Genomic DNA, 17,708 nt, shown 5'->3' on the forward strand with positions numbered 1-17,708 from the left:
TCTGATGAAGTCTCACAAATTTCAGCTACTCAACCAGATAATCCATTGTTGAAGGAGACACACTTTTGCTTACTATTCTTGAATGGAATATGATTCAAAAATTCTCATTGATCTCTTTTCTTTGATTCCCCTTCCTCAAAGTCCAAATCTATGAAAGGTTAGTTTGACTGATTAAGTTCCCTGTGAAAGTACTACTAATTGAGTATCTTGCAATAAATATGTCTCTGTCATTAAGGTCAATTTAATAGAAAGAGAGTTGAGCTCTGAGCAATCGAATTAATAACTTGCACCACTTTATAACCTATGTGTAAAGAGTTGTATGATTTAACCTAAGTTACACTTCAGACTTGTGATGCGCCAACAAGTGCTTATGAATGACGCACACTTAATTTATAAGTTACTTATGCTCTTTCTAAGTTATTTCTCTTCTATTTTCGACACTTTTTATGGTATAAAATGTACATTATTTTTCCTTTCATTATCATGGTACCTCCTGAATCATTTATTTTATTGGTACTGTTCTACTAAATGCTTGTCACCTGGAAATTCTGAAGATGTAACTTCAACATATCTCTTTCACAAACCACTGTCCTTGCATATGATATCACATAAAGCCCAATGAAACTACTCAGCCAACTCTTTTGATTTAGTTTTACCCAGCTTTCAATTTAGAACCCTTGAATTAAAAAAGATCATTTCCTTGACTGTGCATGTATCAGGCTCAGGATAAATTTAGCATTTATCTGAAATAATTTTCATTTTTCTCTAAATATTTTTATTTCTAAATAATCAAAAACTGAAATTTAATTTTTATTGCAATAGTCCCAAAAGTTTTATTTTTGTGTAAAATAAGTAAGAATGGGAGATTCTCATGAAAATTTATGGTTTATTTCAATTCTTTTACAAAAATTTTCAGTTCAAAATTACATCAAGAATATTATTTTCACAGTTAGTGATTTTCTTTTTATTCTTCAGGAGACATAGCAGTGAGGACATGGAAAAAGAAAATGTAACTTCATTGACAGAGTTTGTGCTCATTGGACTGACACAAAAAACGGAGTGGAAAATTCCCCTGTTTCTGCTGTTCCTGGTGATATATCTCATGACCATTATGGGGAACCTCAGTCTGATTAGTGTCATCTGGCATGACCCTCACCTGCACATACCTATGTACTTATTCCTGGGGAATTTAGCTTTTGTAGACACTTGGATATCATCTACAGTGACACCCAAACTGCTGGTCACATTGTTAGTCAAAGACAACATGACATCTCTCCTTGAATGTTTGACACAGTTTTTTTCCTTTGGATTCAGTGCAACTGTAGAATGTTTTCTCTTGACAGCAATGGCTTACGATCGCTATGTGGCCATATGCAAACCTCTACATTACCCAGTGATTATGACCAATAGGCTTTGCATCCAGATAATTGTGCTGACGTTTATAGCAGGATTTCTTCATGCCATAATTCACCAGCATTTTTTAGTCAAAATAAATTTCTGTGCTTCCAAAATATATCACTTTTATTGTGACATTTTGCCTTTATTAAAGAATTCTTGTACTTATCCTTCAATTAATTTTATGCTGGTATATTTTTTGGCTGGCTCAGTTCAAGGATTCAGCTTTGTGACTGTTCTTGCCTCTTATACTTTGGTTATCTTTGCAATCTTAAAAAAGAAGTCCATCAAAGACATAAAGAAAGCCTTCTCCACCTGCGGAGCCCATCTCTTCTCTGTGTCTTTATACTTTGGTACTCTTCTTATCATGTATGTGCGCCCCGCCTCTTCACAGAGAGATGAGGAGGACATGATGGACTCTCTAGTTTACACTGTCGTAATTCCTGTGCTAAATCCCATTATCTACAGTCTGAGAAATAAGCAAGTCATAAACTCACTGAGAAAACAATGGAAAGGAAATGTTTAGATGGCATAATGGGAGAATTTTTTTTCTTAACAAAATAGAAATTCCTTATAATTAAATTACTTTTAGCCATGTGAAAAATTGCTATTTTTAAGTATAATTGGCTTAGACTTTAAGAATTTTAAAATTTATTACTTTTTATTGTTATTATTGTTTATACAAGGTTTTGCTGCCCAGGAAGGCACGAGACCTGGAATCATTCTGATTTTATTTTGTTTTGTTTTTTAATTTAAAAATTATCTTTACATAGTTGTAAAAGGAGCTGCCATCTATTTAACAATGAAGTTTATTAATACAATGCATCTTGATCAATGACCCCCCTTTCAACATTCTCACCCAGCTCTCTCCTTCCCAAACTCTTCCTTAGTCTTCTTAATTGTGTAGCATATACATTGGATTCTGTATTGCATTCTCCCCCTTTTCTCCTCATCATTCATCTACCATTTTCCCCTTGACCCTATCCACTTCTTTCCAGAACTCATTTCCTGGTGTTCATTTAGTGGAACTTTGACTTTGTCTTTCTCAGGAATTTTAGTATTTGAATTCTTCCTTGAATCTACCCTGCTTCAGTGAATACATTTGCATACACTTGCACACAACCTGACATATTTACTTATAAGCTAAATCTCATTACCACAGACACGGGGAAATATGCATCCTTTGTCTTTCTGGGCCTGGGAAATTAAGTGAAATGGGACCATTCTGTTTTGCTGCCCCATTTTGGTGATCACAGGGTGGTCAGAGGAATACAGCAAGGAGCCAAGAATTTATTGTGTATGTAGATGTGCACGATGGGGCTAGAAGCATAGTCGATTTCTACTGATGTTGGTCCTGGTTTTGAAGATCTTTTGTCTTCAGTGAAAATGTTTGTTACTCTTCTCCTTTTGGAACTTATTGGAAGATGTTTCTCCTTTTGGTTCTTACTAGAAAAAAAGATTCTCTGTTGAATAAAGCTCATAATCTGGTTAAAATTTTTAAAGCTTTGTCAAATATTAGTTGCTCTTTTTATTCACTTTCTGTAATAGTGACCGCACGATACACATGCACATGTGGACAAGCATGCACACACATGCTTATGAGGAAATATACAGAAAATGTTCCTCTACTGCTCTTTCTACTTTATGATGCAAACAGTAGTACACACAAATAAAATTGGGTAATTTTCAGTTATTTTGTGATTGGAGATTACATGCAATGAAAACTATCTCAAATTAAAATACAGGTCACTACCTAAATTTCTACTAGCAGTCTGTAAAACCTGTTTCAGTTTTTAGTCTAGGGTCAACATTAATCTAAAGAAAATAGTAAAAGTAAATGGCCACAACTAAAGTTGTGAAATTAGAAAATTCAAAATGAGGTTATAATAGATGTCAAGATCATCTTATGCCTACGTTGTAGATTGGCAAACCACACTACTCAAGTCAGAAAAGAAACCAAGGAAGCATTCCACGGGGAGGAGAAGAGATGACTGTAGCTGTACTTTTGAAGAAAAGGAAAATAAGTAAATTAAATTTTGGGGATGTAGTACAGATTAGAATATTTAATTTCATAACATTTTTGAAATGTCCAGGTTGGAGGCAAATTGTCCTTGTGAAATTTCTTTTTTTTTTTTTAATTTTATTTTATTTTATTTGAACATACTGTACAGAGGGGTTACAATTACATGGGCAGGATAATGCATACATTTCTAACCAAGCATTGCAGCCTCCTCCTTTGTTTACCCGTCACCTCCCTTCCCAGCCTCCCCCCTCCCCCCCACCCAATCATACCCCCCCCACCAACATTGTAAAGCTGGTTTTGACATGACATTTTGTACTTCTCATTGTTGCACCAGGTCCACCAGAATCCTTAAACGACTTGTTTGTCCCCGTCTCCTCCACATGTTATACTGACATCAAATATAGTGGAAGCAGGGGTTACACTGTGGGGGAGGGACATACAAAGCAACAAAGAAATAATCTTATAAATGCGTTAGAAACACATGCATGAAAGAAACAAAAACATTAAAATACATATTTGAGGGTTCGTTTTCCTAACATCACATTCTCTGACTTTTTCCGCTTGACTCATACCTATACTAGATATTGCAAATAAGGGAAACCATGGGACCTATGTTTCTTTGGGCCTGGCTTACTTCACTTAATATAATTTTTTCCAAGCCTTTCCATTTCCTAACAAATGGGGAAATGTCATTCTTTCTGATGGAGGCATAGAATTCCATTGTGTATATATACCACATCTTCTTGATCCATTCATCTACTGAGGGGCATCTGGGTTGGTTCCATATCTTAGCTATGGTAAATAATGCTGCAATAAACATAGTTGTGCTGGTAGCTTTAGTGTGGCCTTGTTTGTGATCATTTGGGTAAATGCCCAAAAGTGGGACTGCTGGGTCATTGGGGAGCTCTATGTGGAGTCTTTTGAGGAACCTCCATACTGCTTTCCAAAGTGGTTGAACAAGTTTACATTCCCACCAACAATGAAGTAAGGTTCCCTTCTGTCCACATCCCCTCCAGCATCTGTTGTTGTTAGAGTTCTTGATTTTTGCCATTCTAACTGGAGTGAGGTGATATCTCAATGTTGTTTTGATTTGCATTTCTTTTATGGCTAGGGATGTTGAACATTTCTTCATGTGTCTATTGGCCATCCTTCTTTCTTCTTCAGAGAAGTTTCTCTTTAAGTCTTTTGCCCACTTACTTATTGGGCAGTTGTTTCTTTGAGGATTTGTTGTTGGGTGGTTTAATTTTTTGAGTTCCAAGTATATTTTAGATATGAGACCCTTGTCCGTTGTATGGCTAGTAAAGATCTTCTCCCAGTCCGTGGGCTTTCTATTGATCTTGCTAGCTATGTCATTTGCCCTGCAGAAGCTCTGCAACCTTATACAATCCCATTTGTCCAACCTTTCTTTGATTTGTTGTGTTTCCGGGTCTCTATTCAGAAAATTTTGGCCTGAGCCAAGGAGACCCAGGGTTTCTCCTATTCCATCCTGTAATGTTTTCAGAGTGTCTGCTTTGAGTTCAAGGTCTTTGATCCATTTGGAGTTGATTCTGGTGCAGGGTGATATATAAGGATCAAGCTTTAGTTTTCTACATGTAGTTAACCAGTTTTGCCAGCACCATTTACTGAAGAGGCTGTCTGTCTTCCATTCGATTGTTTTAGCTGCCTTATCGAAGATTAGATGGCTATAGGTCTGTAGGTTCATTTCTGGGTTTTCAATTCTATTCCATTGGTCCTGAGGTCTGTTCTTATGCCAATACCAAGCTGTTTTGATTCCTATGGCTTTATAGTAGAGTTTGAAATTTGGTATTGATATTCCTCCAGCAGTGTTCTTTCCGTTGAGGAGCGTTTTTGCTATTCGGGGTCTTTTATTGTTCCATATGAATTTTTGGATTGCCTCTTCTATTTCCTTGAAGAATGAGGGTGGAATTTGGATAGGTATTGCGTTGAATTTGTAGATAACCTTGGGAAGTATTGCCATTTTCACGATGTTAATCTTTCCAATCCAGGAGCATGGGAGGTTTTGCCATTTTTTAAGTTCTGTGTTGATTTCCTTTTTCAAGATTTTAAAGTTTTCATCATAGAGGTCCTTCACTTCTTTAGTTAATTCCTAGGTATATTATTTTTTGTGGGGCTATTACAAATGGAGTTGCTTTCCTAATTTCAGCCACACTTTTCTCACTGTTGGCATACAGAAAAACCATTGATTTTTGGGGGTTAATTTTATAACCTGCTACTTTGCCAAAGTTTTGAATCAGCTTGAGTAATTTGGGAGTGGAGTCTATGGGATTCTTTAAATACAAGATCATGTCATCTGCAAAGAGGGAGAGTTTTATTTCTTCTTTCCCTATTTGGATCCCCTTTATGTCTGCATCTTATCTTATTGCTGTAGCTAGGCATTCTAATACTAGATTGAAGAGAAGTGGAGAGAGTGGGCATCCTTGTCTTGTTCCTGAGTTAAGAGGAAATGGCTTTAGTTTTTCACCATTGACTATAATGCTGGCTGTAGGTTTGTCATATACAGCCTTTATTGTATTAAGGAATGTTCCATGGATTCCTAATTTTTCCAAAACCTTCATCAGGAAGGGGTGTTGGATCTTGTCGAATGCTTTTTCTGCGTCTATTGAGATAGCCATGTGGTTCTTATTCTTGCTCCTGTTGATGTGATGAATAATATTAATTGATTTGCGTATATTGAACCAGCTTTGCATCCCTGAAATGAATCCTGTTTGATCGTGGTGTATGATTTTTTGGATGAATTGTTGAAGTCGGTTGGCCAAAATTTTGTTGAGAAGTTTTGCATCAATGTTCATCAAAGAAATGGGTCTATAGTTCTCTTTCTTTGATGAGTCCCTGCCTGGTTTTGGGATGAGGGTTATGATGGCTTCATAGAATGTGTTCGGTAGTGAGCTTTCTCTTTCAATTTCATTGAAGAGTTGTAGGAGAATTGGTGTGAGCTCTGCTTTGAAGGCCTTGTAAAATTCCGCTGTAAAACCATCTGGTCCTGGACTTTTCTTAGCTGGGAGGTCTCTTATTGTTGTTTCTATTTCAATGCTTGATATGGTCCTGTTAAGATAGTTTAACTCATCTTGGTTTAGTTTTGGCATGTCAATATTTGCTACGAAGAGGTCCATTTCTGTCAAGTTCTCAAACTTAGTAGCATAAAGTTTTGAGAAGTATTCCCTTATAATGGTCTGAATCTTGCTTGTTTCCGTGGTGATGTTTCCATTCTCATCTCTGAGTTTATTAATTTGGGTGTGTTCTCTTCTTTTTCTGATAAGATTTGCTAAAGGTCTGTCAATTTTGTTAAGTTTTTCGAAGAACCAACTCTTTGTTTTGTTGATTCTTTCTATAGTTTTTTTGGATTCTAATTCATTTAATTCTGATTTAATTTTGATTATTTCTTTCCGTCTACTGGATTGGGGTTTATCTTGCTGCTCTTCTTCAAGGAGGTTTAGATGTGTCATTAAATTGTTAGTTTCAGATCTCTCCAATTTGTTGATGTAGGAGCTCAGAGCTATAAACTTGCCTCTGAGTACTGCCTTTGCTGTGTCCCAGAGGAGCTGGTATTTTGTGTGTTCATTTTTGTTGAATAGCATGAACATTTGAATTTCCTTTCTAATCTGTTCCATGACCCACTCATGATTCAGCAGTGTGTTGTTCAGCGTCCATGTGATACCGGACTTTCTTTGGTGGCTTTTGGTGTTGAGTTCTAATTTTATTCCCTTGTGGTCAGAGAGAATGCAAGGTATAACTTCAATGTTTCTGAATTTAGACAAGTTTGCTTTGTGGCCTAAAATGTGGTCTATTTTAGAAAACGTTCCATGTGCTGCTGAGAAAAACGTGTATTCCGATGCTGCTGGGTGAAATGTTCGGTAGATGTCTGTTAAGTCTAGTTGATCTATGCAGCTATTTAGATCTGCGGTTTCTCTGTTGAGTTTTTGCCGAGTTGATCTATGTAGTGGGGAGAGTGGTGTGTTAAAATCCCCAACAATTAATGTCTTTGGATCTATATGGGATTTGAGGGAAAGTAGTGTTTCTTTGATAAATTTGGGTGATCCATTGTTTGGCGAATAGATATTTAGAATTGTAATATCCTCCTGAAGGAGAGATCCTTTAATTAGTATGTAGCGACCTTCTTTATCTCTTCTCACGAATTTTAATTTGAAGTCTATTTTATCTGATATTAGGATTGCAACTCCCGCCTGTTTATGGGGGCCGTTTGCTTGGTAGATTTAGTTCCAGCCTTTAACATTGAAAATGTGTTTGTTTTTTCGGGCAAGATGTGACTCCTGCAGGCAGCAGATAGAAGGGTCTTGTTTTTTAATCCAACTAGACAGTCTATGTCGCTTAATTGGAGAGTTCAGTCCGTTAACATTAAGAGATAGGACTGAGAGGTATTTGGGATTTCCTGCCATGTTATCTACCTTCTTGGGGGCTGTGAAAACTGGGTTCTTCCTATGGTTCTTGGATTCTCAGTTTGGGTGCAGTTTCTTGGCCTTTATTGCAGTCTTGTTGGTTTTCTATGTGTAGGACATCTTTAAGAATCTTTTGTAGGGCTGGTTTGGTGGAGATTTATTGTTTCAATTTTTCTTTGCTATGGAAGGTTTTTATTTGGCCTTCAGTTATGAAGGAGAGTTTAGCTGGGTACAGTATTCTTGGTTGATAGTTGTTTGTTTTTAGGGCATGGCATACATCATTCCAGGCTCTTCTTGCTTTGATTGTCTCTGCTGAGAAATCTGAGGTGATTCTAATTGGTTTCCCTTTATAAGTGATTACGCTTTTCTCTCTGACAACTTTAAGGATCTTTTCCTTGTTCTGAGTTGATCCTGTGTGGATTATAATGTGGCGGTGGGATGTCTTATTCTGGTCTGGTCTATTTGGGGTTCTAAAGACTTCTTGTATCTGGACAGGCCTATCTTTTTGCATGTTTGGGAAGTTCTCTGCTAGGATCCTGTTAAACAAATTTCCTAGACCATTAACTTCAGTTTCTAGGTGCTCCTCTACACCCATTATCCTTAGATCAGGCCTTCTGATGGTGTCTTCCAGGTGTTGGATAGATCTCTCATATTTCTTGGACTTGTCTTGGATGGTTGTATGTTCTTTCTCTATAATATCTAGGCTGCCTTCAATCCCTGAGATTCGATCTTCTGCATGGTCTAACCTGCTGTCAAGACTCTCTACTTTGTTTTTTATCTCTTTTCCTTCTAGTTGGTCAGCTTTGATGGCTTCAAGTTCTTTGTTGAAGTTCTGTTTTAGGTCTTGTATGAATTTCTTTACTTCCTTAATTTGGTGTTCAGTGTTTGTCCTCAAATCACTTAGTTGATTGGTTATGGTTTCTTTGGGCTCCCATTCCTTCTGTTGGGTTCCATTCAGCATTCCCTTTGTGGTCTCCCTGACTTCCTTCAGCTCTTTGTTAATGGATTCCATGAATGCCTTTAGTGATCTTTGTGTGTTCTCTACCTGGTCTCTCAATTCCTGTATTACTCTTTGATTAGCTTCCTCCCGTTCGTGGGATTCCTGCAGATCTCTTTGAGTGTTCTCAGCCTGCTCACGTCATTCCTCCCTTTCTCTTTGAGTATTCTCAAGTTGTTCACGCAAATCCTGTATCAGTTTTTGAGTAGCTTCCTCACGCTTATGATATTCCTGTATAAACTTCTGGGATGCCTCCTCTCTCTCCCTATCACGCTCATACAGAGTCCTTTTTACGTTGTCAAACTTTTCATTTGTCATGTTTGCCAGCAGTGTTTTTAGAGCTGTTTGGGAATTCTCCTCTGGATTATTCATTATCTGTTCTAACCCCGGATTATCAAGATTGGGAATTGAGATACCCGAATTTGCCATTTTTCTTGTGTTTTTCCGGCTTACTCTGCCCATTTGAGATGAAGATAGCACCAGTTTTGTGCTAGAACACTATCTTAAGACAACCATCAACCAAAGTTTGCATTTGTACAGTCAATAGTCTACAGATACAATCTAGTTCAACAGATACATCTATTCGACATCAAACAACTATAAGTTAAAGGGCTTCGAACCGCAGAGAAGAATTTGGATAACCAGAAATTATTAGGGTTTGGGAGAAATGTGGGTAAAAAATAGGAATAGATTGGTGTGGGGAGGCACAGGGAGAGTTAACTATGTCCTAATTACAATGCAGGAAATAGGTTGGGTAGGATGCAAGTAGAGAGAGAGAGAAACAGAAGAAAGGGAAAGGGGAATGAAAAGAGACCAGAAAAAAAAATAGAAACGTAAAAATTAATGTTATTTTAGAGATTAAAAGACCATCTATTTATAGAGGAATATGAATATGTTGAGAGAAAGGGAGGGACATAGAGGAGATTTGAAAAACTTTAAAAAAGTGCTTAAAATATTATATAGGTATAAAGAGGTAGTACTGCTATTAATGAATTTAAGTCTCAGAGGTTTTGAATTGAGTAATAATTTTGTGGATTAAGTGTGTACACAATGGGGGATAGGGTCTACTGGTTAACTACGGGTTTATCTGAGGATGTGCAGGATAAGAGTTAAGTCACATAAAGAAGAACAAAGAGGAAAAGTTGGAAAGGATAGGGAAGTGAGAAGAAAAGATCAGAAGTTCAGTAGAGCTAGACAAAAAACAAAAAGATAATTAAGAATGAAAGAAAAAGAGAAAGAAGACAAGAAAAGAAAGGAAAGCACACATTCACGTATTCCTAAAATAAAAATTATAAGAGGAGAAAAAAAAAGTTAATGGAAAACAATTATTTTTTCAGAAGAGGCAAAAATTAAAGATTAATAAAAGTTTTAGAAAAGCAAAAAAATTTTTTTATATATATAAGGTAACAAAATACGAAAAGAAAAAAAGAAAAGAAGAAGAAGAAAAAAAAAGTTCTTTGATTTTTTTTTTTTTTTGGGAGGGGTGGGAAGAGTCCTGTATCTCCCTTTTGTCTCTAACCAGAGTCTGGTTGGAGTCTCTGGTCAGCTTGAGGTCCTGTGGCTTGATTGGTTTCTTAAGTCAGTTTGTTCGAACAGGCAGAAAAATGCTCTGCTTTACCCAAGATTTTGAGATCCCCCTCCCAGGTTAGTTTACTGGGAGGGTGATCTGCTTTGAGAATCACAAAAGAGGGGATGCAGTGACGAGGCTAGGTTCTGGGTAGAGTTGAGGCCTTTCAACAAACAGTAGCTTTTCCCTGGGGCTATTTTGTGAAAAAAACTCACAGCACCCAGCCTGGAGCCATTCTCAGGGTTTCTGTTTTTCAATTGATTGTGGTGGCTGCTAGAGGGAGGGGCAGCCTCTGGCTCTGGTTACCCAGTGAGGAAAGCCACTCCAATGGCTGGCGCCTGAGCTGGGTGACTTTTCCCTGGATGGGACTGAGTCTGTGAGGTCACTTCGCCGTTAAGTTCTTGTGACCTGCTAAATGACTAGTTTTATTCCAAGGCCTGAGTTGGAGCTAGCAGCTCCTCCGAGCTTTGTCGGTATCCAAGATGGAGATCACCGGTGCTGGGGGGGGAGGGGTGGCCTTCCCTCCACTGCTCCCTGAGAAGGAGTGAGGAAGTCGGGTTTCTACTCACGCCGAGTCTTGGATCCCGGGTCGTCTCTGGTCTGCAAAGTGCAGGATGAAGTTGTCCGCTCCTTGTTGGTTCTTGCTGGTCTTGAGTAGAATCTGCTCGTCTGCTGCATCTGGCTCCTTCGTCCCGGACTGTGTCTCAGGTGTGCCCCCGCGGCGGTGGTCGCTGCTGCGACCCTGCCGCCGCAGCAGCTGCTGGCAGGCGCTCAGATGTGTCTGCTTGGCTTCCCCTCTCTTGACTAACTCTCTGTCCTGTGATGGCACACTTGGTGTGATTCTCTGGCTTGGGACTGTTCACTGGAACTCTGAAACTGTTTTCTATGCAAGAGCTTGTTCAGATTCCAGCTTCTCCTCCGCCATCTTCCCGGAACTCCCCGTCCTTGTGAAATTTCTTAAGCCTTGCAATATATTAGAAATTTGTTCCAACCCTCAGTTTTAGTTTTTGACATAGTATCTGTAAGCAAACACACTGTGTAATAAGGAGTCTCTAAGTACCATGAAGAACTTTTTCTATCCCACTGGCCACAATGCAGGAAATGAATTTATTGAATTAGTTTACCTCTAACTTAGAAAGACTGGGGACACTGAGGGCATGAGCTATACAAATGGGCAGCACCAACAAAATCAATTAAGGTGGCCACCCTGCAGACGAAAAAAAAACACTTCCCAACACTAGTGCTGTGTAGGCTACTGTTACTACTGCTCAGCTCCCTTAGGTCAGAGCTCACACTGTTAGCTCCTTTGGTGGTGGTATATTTGTGGGGAGTGTCTGTCTGCTGGAGTCTGGGTATTGCTTCCAGAGATGCAATTTTAAAAATTCTGCTTGGTCCTTAGTCTTTTGTCTTCCCCTCTCTAAATCCCAAATCCATGGTGGTGGTGTTTGACTGACCAAACCTAGGGTTTTTAAACAAAAGTTATCTTTGTGTAGTTGTACAGGGAGTTGCCATTTAACCAAGCAGTGTATGAACACAATCTGTCTTGATCAATGTAACCCTTTTTCTCTCAATCTAAGTAAATAGGGTTAAAATTTGTGTTTTGAGATCTAGAGAAGTATCCGTCTCTGTGCAGCGTCAATATTTATGTGGTTAGAGAGGGGATCTACTGCCCTCTAGCTAGTAAATTGCTTCCATATCCTTTTACTCTGTTCTTAAACAAATGTGAGCTGGGTATTACAATATAGGACAGCCTCCTGGGAGCTTGTGATCCTCCAATCTCTGCTTCACAAATGTTGAGATTATAGAGATGCCCACCCACATCTTCTTTATAATCGGTTTAATATCACTTCTCAGTTCTTATCTCTTCATTTCAATTTCACTTTTGCCACAATTCAGTGCATATATTATCTGTAGCTAACATATCATTATGTCGTCTCATATAATTATATTTGATAATTATAGAATTTTGTTAGTTATATCTCACTTGAATTTTCGCAGGTTCCTCTGCTAAAAACCTGAGCTCTCATTCCCATTCTCATCCTGATGTGACACTGCTACCTTCTAATGACAAATCTCTTCACAGTCAATGTGTCAGGGATTCCTATCGATCTCCAATTTGATTATTCTTGAATTAATATCGTCTTGTTCCTCATCACACAATGTTTTCTTGCATATTGACTAAGGATTTTGCATGTATATGAGTCATCTATCTCTGGAGTTTTAGAAAAATCTATATCTATACTTCATTTTAAAACTCTTTCTATAATTATCCGTCATATTCTGTATTTGGTGATCAAAATGTGAGCAAAATTCTGATATACACTACTAGTTTGGAATCTTAGGAAAATAGAAATTATCTCCTCTTTTCTATTCCTCCCTCAAGTTTCACATCCTTAAAGTTGCTTTGCTGTAAGAACACTTTAAAATTTTAATTTTACTGTCAAGGTAGTTAGGGAAGTGTTACAGTTACATGTGTAAGATAGTGAGTACATTTAACAGCAAAATAAAACAATATGTTGGAAATGAACTTTACAACTTGGGGGATATTAGGGGGAGGGAAAGTGGGAAAATGAGAGAGGAGGTAACAATGTATAACAAGAAATGTACTCAATAACATTTATGTAAAAGATTTTCTTAATTGGTCTTAAAAGTTTCAGAGTGGGTGCCATGCACAAAAGTGAAGATTAAATTTTGTCACAAAGATTTCAACTTTAAAGAACCTTGGTCAACTTTGTTACCTCTTTCCTCAATTTTTCTACTTTCTCTCCCCCTAACCACCACCCCCCTCCGGCCAAAAATTGTTCAGATTTGTCTGTATATATCACTATTGCAAGGTTGACAAGAATGTACTCATTACTTTGCTTACGTAACTGGTATCCTTCTGTAAATTTTCTTGACAATAAAAAGTTTTAAAAGGAAATATGAAAAAATAATCATTGTCTTTAATCCTTAATCCATATAGCTGAATAATGAGATTATTATCACTCAATAGTCTTAACATAACTTCAGCAAGTGCTTGAAAAGTCTTTTCTTTTTCCTTAAGTCTGTTAATTAATTAGTATTGAGTGAAGGAAAATATTTAATTTTTGGATTCCATCAATTCTTCTAAAATTCTTTTCATTAATTAGAGCTAATTCAACAAATATAGGCAGCATTCTTATGAATGCCTAGTTTTATTCTAATCCATCTCCAATATTTTTCATTTCATAAACTTTTAAAGAATAATCTTACATTTAATGCATTTTATTTAGGAGACAATAGAGAGAATATATAAGAAGAAAATGCAACATTGTTGACAACAGAGCTTGTTCTCACAGAACTTCCATATAAGCACAGTGGAAAATCCCCTTATCAGCATTGTGGGAAATCTTGGTCGGTTTGCTGTCATCTGGAAGGACCTTCACCTTCACATCCCCATGTATTTATTCCTTTGTAAATCATCCACAGTAACAACAAAGATACTGGTCAACTTGTGAACATAGAACAATTTATCTTACTGAATGCAAGATACAGTTTTCTTTTCTTTGTACTCAGTGTAATGACAAAATGTCTGTTCTTGTGAAAGTACCAAGCTGTTTTGATTACTATGGCTTTGTAGTAGAGTTTGAAATTTGGTATTGATAATCCTCCAGCACGGTTTTTTCTGTTAAGGATCATTTTTGTTATTCGGGGTCTTTTATTGTTCTATATGAATTTTTGCATGGCTTCTTCTATTTCCTTGAAGAATGAGATTGGAATATCGATGGGTATTGCATTGAATTTGTAGCTAGCCTTGGGAAGTATTACCATTTTCACGAGCACAAACTTATCCAAATTCAGAAACATTGAAATTATGCCCTGCATTCTCTCAGAACAAAAGGGAATGAAATTAGAACTCAACACCTAAAGCCACCCAAAAAAGTCCTGTAACACATGGAGGCTGAACAACACACTGTTGAGTCACCAGTAGATCATAGATAAGATTAGAAATGAAATTGAAATATTCATGATATTCAACAAAATGAGCACAGAAATTACAAGTTCCTCTAAGGCAGTCCTTAGATGCAAGTTTATAGCTCTGAGTTCTTACATCAACAAATTGAAGAGATCTGAAACCAACAATTTAATGAGACATCTGAACCTCTTGGAAAAAGACCAACAACTTAAACCACAATCCAGAAGATGGAAAGAAATAATTAAAAGTAAACCTGAATTAAATGAATGAGAATTCAAGAAAACCATAAACAGAATCAACAAACAAAGAGTTGGTTCTTTGAAAAAATTAACAAAATTGACAGCCTCTTAGCAAATCTTATCAGAAAAAGAAGAGAACATACCCAAATAAACAAACTCAGAGATGAGAATGGAAACATCACCACAGAAACAACCAAGATTCAGAACATTATAAGGGAATACTTTTCAAACATTTATGCTAATAAGTTTGAGAATGTGGAAGAAATGGATGATTTCCTAGCAAATATCGACATGCAGAAACTAAACAAACATGAGGTACACCAACTTAATAGACCCATATCAAGCATTGAAAAAGAAACAGCAATAAGAGACCTCCCATCTAAGTAAAGTCCAGGACTGGATGGATTTACAGTGGATTTCTACAAGGCTTTCAAAACAGAACTCACACCAATACTCCTCCAACTCTTCAATGATATTGAAAGAGAAAGTTCACTACCAAGCCCTTTCTATGAAGCCATCGTAACCCTTATCCCCAAACCAGGAAGGGACTCATCAAAGAAAGAGAACTATAGACCCATTTCTTTGATGAACATAGATGTAAAACTTCTCAACAAAATTTTGGCCAATCGATTTCAACAATTCATCAAAAAAAGTCATACACTATGCCCAAACAGGATTCATTTCAGGGATGCAAAGCTCATTCAATATATGCAAATCAATTAATATAATTCATCATATCAACAAGATCAAGGAGAAGAACCACATAGTTATCTCAATATATGCAGTAAAGGCATTTGACAAGATCCAACACCCCTTTGTGATGAAGGCTCTGGAAAAACTAGGAATCCACGGTACATTCCTCAATACAATAAAGGCTGTATATGACAAACCTAAAGCCAGCATTATACTTAATGGCAAAAAACCAAAGCCATTTCCGCTAAACTCAGGAACAAACAAGGATGTCCACTTTCTCCGCTTCTGTTCAATTTAGTATTAGAATGCCTAGCTACAGCAATAAGACAAGATGCAAACATAAAGGGGACCCAAATAGGGAAAGAAAAAGTAAAACTCTCCCTCTTTGCAGATGATATGATCTTGTATTTAAAGAATCCCATGGACTACACTCCCAAATTACTTGAGCTGATTCAAAACTTTGGCAAAGTAGCAGGGTATGAAATTAACTCTCAAAAATCAATGGCTTTTCTGTATTACAACAATGAGAAGAGCACGGCTGAAATCAGGAAAACAACTCCTTTTGCAATAGCCCCACAAAAAATAAAATACCTAGGAATTAACTTAACTAAAGAACTGAAGGACTTCCACGATGAAAACTTTAAAAACCTGAAAAAGGAAATCAAAGCAGAACTTTTTCTTTCATTTTAGTGATTGTCTGCAACACATATGGAAGATAGAAATAAGACTCTGGTGACTAAGTTTGTGCTCACACGACTCACAGACCATCCAGGGCTACAGGTGCCCCTCTTTCTGGTGTTCTTATTCATCAACCTCATCACCACGGTGGACAACCTTGGACTGATTGCGCACATATTGAAGGTCTCTCACCTTCACACCCCATGTACTTATTCCTCAGCAGTTTAGCTTTTGCTGATGTGTGCATTTCTTCCTTTGTGCCTCCCAAGATGCTTACACATTTTCTAACTGAAGATCACAGGATATCACTTATTGAGTATTTTGCCCAGTTTTATTTTTGTTCCACTGCAACCACAGAATGTTTCCTTCTGGCAGTGATGGCCTATAACTGTTATGTGGCCATATGTAATCCCTTCTTTTAACCAGTAGTAACGTCCAAAAGACTCTGCACTCAGTCTATATGTGTTTCATATTTTATTGGTTCTGAATTCAACAATTCATGTAGGTTTGTTACTTAGATTAGTTTTCTGTAGGTTCAGTGTCATACATTATTTCCACTGTGAAATTGTACAGTTATTCAAAATTTCTTGCATAGATCTAGAGTCAATATGCTGGTTGTTTTCATTTTTTGATCTTTATACAAGGTTTCACCTTTATGAACATTGCCATCTCTTATATATGTGTTCTCTTTACCATTCTGAAAAAGAAGTTTGAGAAGGGCAGAAACAAATCCTTCTCTACTTGTAGTGCCCATCTGTTCTCTGTCTCTTTGTTCTATGGAAATCTCTTCCTCATTTATATTCACATTGTATCTGGACCAGCTGAAGATAAGAAAAAAATGTATTCTTTATTTTACACAATCATCATTCCCTTGCTAAATCCTTTTATCTATAGTCTGAGAAACAAAGAGGTTATAATTGCTTTGTGAAAAGTGATAAAAAATATTTATTAGACCAGTTTCAAATAGTCTATTCATAATAATGGTAATAATAATAATAATATGCCCATTAAGTTAGCCCCCACTTTACCATGTAATTAGTGGGCTGATGCTCTCAATTCTGGGTTAGCTCAGTGTGAAGAAATCCAGCTTTGTATTTGTATTTGTAAATAAAGTTTTCTTATATATATTCAGCTTCTCTCATTCATAACTAGCTTGTTTATGTTGTTGCACTCTATTTTATCTGAGCATTTAGATTGTACAAACTAGCTATTTGATAGTGACTTTACATTTCTGTAATTGACAATTTTACTAAAATATTAAAATTATTTAGTAAGATCTACCTGTACCATGTATACTCACATATAGTTCATTATGCTCCGACTTGCTCCTCAGAATATAGAAATCATTAAAATGTTGTGTTTCTGCTGCATTGATTCAGTCCATTATAGGCAGTATGTATAAATTATTGTTTTGATAGACCAGTTATATAAGAAAGAGCTATCTCGGTGGGTGCTTCAGAATTATGCCTATAATCCTAAATTGCTTGATTCTCCCAACTACTCCAAGATTTCAAACATAGACAATCTTGGCTTGTAATTTTGCTCCGTATTTATGGTTATATGATACTGTGTATATGGATTTCTAGAAAAGAAGAATTTAAATTTTTATCTCCTTTTAATGATCAAATACAATCATCTTCCTCTTTCATTCATGACTTATAATACATAGTAGCAACAGTCTATCAGTTCTAGTGCTAGATAGTTTATGAGAAAAAAATAGTTGAGAATAATTGGCAGGTTGGTTTTAACTCCTCTTTCTCGAGAGAA

General features: G+C 36.9%; 1 protein-coding gene and 1 pseudogene across 1 annotated transcript; both read left to right on the forward strand.

Annotated features, from left to right (window-relative positions):
- Positions 1-955: 955 nt before the first annotated feature.
- LOC122105634 (olfactory receptor 5H8-like) lies at positions 956-1,921 on the forward strand. Its single transcript, XM_042676959.1, has one exon. It carries the CDS (start codon positions 995-997, stop codon positions 1,919-1,921), a length of 927 nt encoding a protein of 308 aa, XP_042532893.1. The 5' UTR covers positions 956-994.
- Positions 1,922-15,971: 14,050 nt separating this feature from the next.
- LOC122105500 lies at positions 15,972-16,869 on the forward strand (annotated as a pseudogene).
- Positions 16,870-17,708: the final 839 nt, after the last annotated feature.

The sequence above is a fragment of the Dipodomys spectabilis genome, unplaced genomic scaffold (assembly GCF_019054845.1).
Source record: "Dipodomys spectabilis isolate Male_0828 unplaced genomic scaffold, ASM1905484v1 ptg000032l, whole genome shotgun sequence".
NCBI classification, from domain to species: domain Eukaryota; kingdom Metazoa; phylum Chordata; class Mammalia; order Rodentia; family Heteromyidae; genus Dipodomys; species Dipodomys spectabilis.

What these genes read in the sequence shown, in the direction of transcription:
- LOC122105634 (XM_042676959.1), top strand. Translation starts at nt 995, where the DNA reads ATGGAAAAAGAAAATGTAACTTCATTGACAGAGTTTGTGCTCATTGGA.